A 2,629-nucleotide genomic window follows, 5' to 3' on the forward strand; every position below is an offset into this window, starting at 1 on the left:
TGAGGGGGAAAGAAAGAGAGAGAATTAGTGAAACTGAGGGGGAAAGAAAGAGAGAGAATTAGTGAAACTGAGGGGGAAAGAGACAGAGAGTTAGTGAAAAAGAAAGCGTCACCACCCAACATAGAGAGGCTATAAAGAGGCAGAGTCATTTACAGAGAAGAAAAAGAGAGGAAGGTTTCGAATCACTACTGCTGCTTCTGTTAGGGCTGCTACTACGAACTATACGTACTACTGCAATAGGAACGATGAATGCGATCGGTGGTGAGAATGCTAAAAAAACTGTCGGACTCATTGAATCCGATGCTTTGGGGGATATCTTGGTGAAAGAAAACATAAAACCGGCCTCCGAATTATCGGTCAGCGACAACCGCAGTCAATTAGAACGTTTCTATTGTGAAGTTGTGCCCCGAGCCAATACCAAATATGGAGTATCAGTTCACGAAATGACCGTACCCACCGTAGACACAGAAAGTGAGTAAACATTGAATATTATTTCATGTATAATCTCTTGAAATGTTTGTATGTCTGTCTCTAACATTTATATGTCTATATATCTATTTATGTCTTTAAAAATATTTATATCAACCGTTTTTTCTTCTTACTCTGTTTAATACATCTATTTCATGTGCATGATCTATTTGTGTTATAAGCTTGTCTGTTTTTTTATACATATTAGTCTATCACTTTGTTTTTGATATCTGTCTACATCCATGTCTAATCTACAAAACACTGTTTTGCTCACAACATTCACTCACACGTGTGTATACACATGTTTTAATTAACCAGAATACTGAGGTAGTGTGTTTATGGTTCAGTTGTAAATGAATTTCTACGTGCGTAGGTTTCATACACATGTTAAACTTCATATATCTGTCATATAACGTGTATTTATATCTGTCTCTTGTTATTCATTAATCTCGACATTTCTGTCAAAAGCAGAATTCTTTTCCCATTCAAGTTATTTCGATATATTGGTTTATTTCGACTCTGCAACAAAGTGAGAATGAAAAACAGGTTGTTTTTATTTCAATGTATCTCACAAAAAAAAAACAAAAAAACAAAGAACCGGGTCACCGCGGACTTCGTTCGCCGGTATCTTGTTTCCTTGAAGCTCTTTGAAAATATTCACACTTGTAGCTGCATTGTATTTTGCATGGCATTTTTGCATGCAACACTGCAAAAAGACACATCACTTTTCTCTCAGCATTCGGTTATTGGAATCTTTCTTTTAATTTCTGGTTTCGGATTTATTCATAATCTATTTTATCATATTTATTTCCCGCCTTTTGAATTAAAAGTGTTTACGACAAATGCATTAATTTTCTTTCTTTTTGTTTTTAAAATTAATTGCTCTGGAGACAGGCAATAGAATGAGGAAGCGGAAATGGATCAGTGCCTTATGCCTCTTTTTATACCGATTAAGGAGTGTGAAGGTCTTTCATTCATTAACGTTAAGACTGGGGGAGGTGATGAATTATAGAATATGTGTTGGTTGCTAAGTTTATTTCTGTTTAATTTTAAACTGTTGGAGGTTAGTAGTCGAGGAAAGAGAACCTTGCGGCGGAGGGTAAATAGGGGGTTTGCGTCCAAGTCGTTTATGCAAGTAGAAGTTTCTTAATGTACATTCTTTGCTACAAGTGTGTAACTGTCTCTATATTGGTGTTCGAACTCGCGTGTGGAGCAGACACATTTGTTCTTCGGAATTGTTTTCCCCTGTAATTATTCGCTCAAATGAAGCATTTATCAATCGAAATTTGTAATATATCTAATAAATCATCTTCATACAATTTTAGATTTTGATGAAGGCAAATTAACCATACGATATGTAATATGTATATGTTTACACACACACACGTTTATAAAGTAGCCGTACATTATTGATATTAACAAAATATATATAGTGTGTGTGTGTGTATATATATATATATATATATATATATATATATATATATATATATATACTCAATGTAAAATAGTGTACATTTAAACACAAGAGAAAACTGCCTTCAACAAGTTTTTACACGCTAGTAGTCAAAACGACCAAAACCACATGAGGTTTTGGTCGTTTTGACTACTTTTTCTAGCGTGTAAAAACTGCCTGTTGAAGGCAGTTTTCTCTTGTGTTTAAATGTACACTATTTTATATTGAGAATATGTTGTCTATTGACTTTTTATACATGCTAGGCCACTGGTAGTGAAATTTCTAAAAAACAAAAACTCGCAACCCTATATTTTTATGTATATATATATATATCATAAGGTATGCATGAACACACACTTAAATCTACACAATTTTATACGTATGCTTGGCATATACCTATATCTTACATATATGATATGCACACACTAACGACGAAATAGACGTTTTACACAAAATAGAGTAAAGCTTAACCAATTGCGGTATTATTGATATTTTCTGCTACTGCTGCTATAGAGAATCTTCTTGCTTGACAACTATATATACACTCACTATTGATTATTTCAAGAAGGGGGTGGATGGCTTTATTATATACACATCAAAAATAATATAGTATGCTCTTGTGTCTGTGTAGTATATTTATTTGTGTGTGTGTGTGTGTGTGTGTGTGTGTGTGTGTGTGTGTGTGTGTGTGTGTGTGTGTGTGTGTGT

The 2,629-nt window shown here is 34.0% G+C and overlaps 1 protein-coding gene across 1 annotated transcript in view; it reads left to right on the forward strand.

Annotated features, from left to right (window-relative positions):
* The first annotated feature begins 31 nt into the window (after positions 1-31).
* Positions 32-2,629, forward strand: part of LOC106877203 (carboxylic ester hydrolase LipN) — a 99,651-nt gene continuing 97,053 nt past the window's right edge. Inside the window, exon 1 of the mRNA XM_052973475.1 lies at positions 32-471. Within this exon, the coding sequence (XP_052829435.1) occupies positions 246-471 (226 nt within the window). The 5' untranslated portion in view covers positions 32-245. The remainder of the gene's footprint in view (positions 472-2,629) is intronic.

The sequence above is a fragment of the Octopus bimaculoides genome, chromosome 16, assembly GCF_001194135.2.
Source record: "Octopus bimaculoides isolate UCB-OBI-ISO-001 chromosome 16, ASM119413v2, whole genome shotgun sequence".
NCBI classification, from domain to species: domain Eukaryota; kingdom Metazoa; phylum Mollusca; class Cephalopoda; order Octopoda; family Octopodidae; genus Octopus; species Octopus bimaculoides.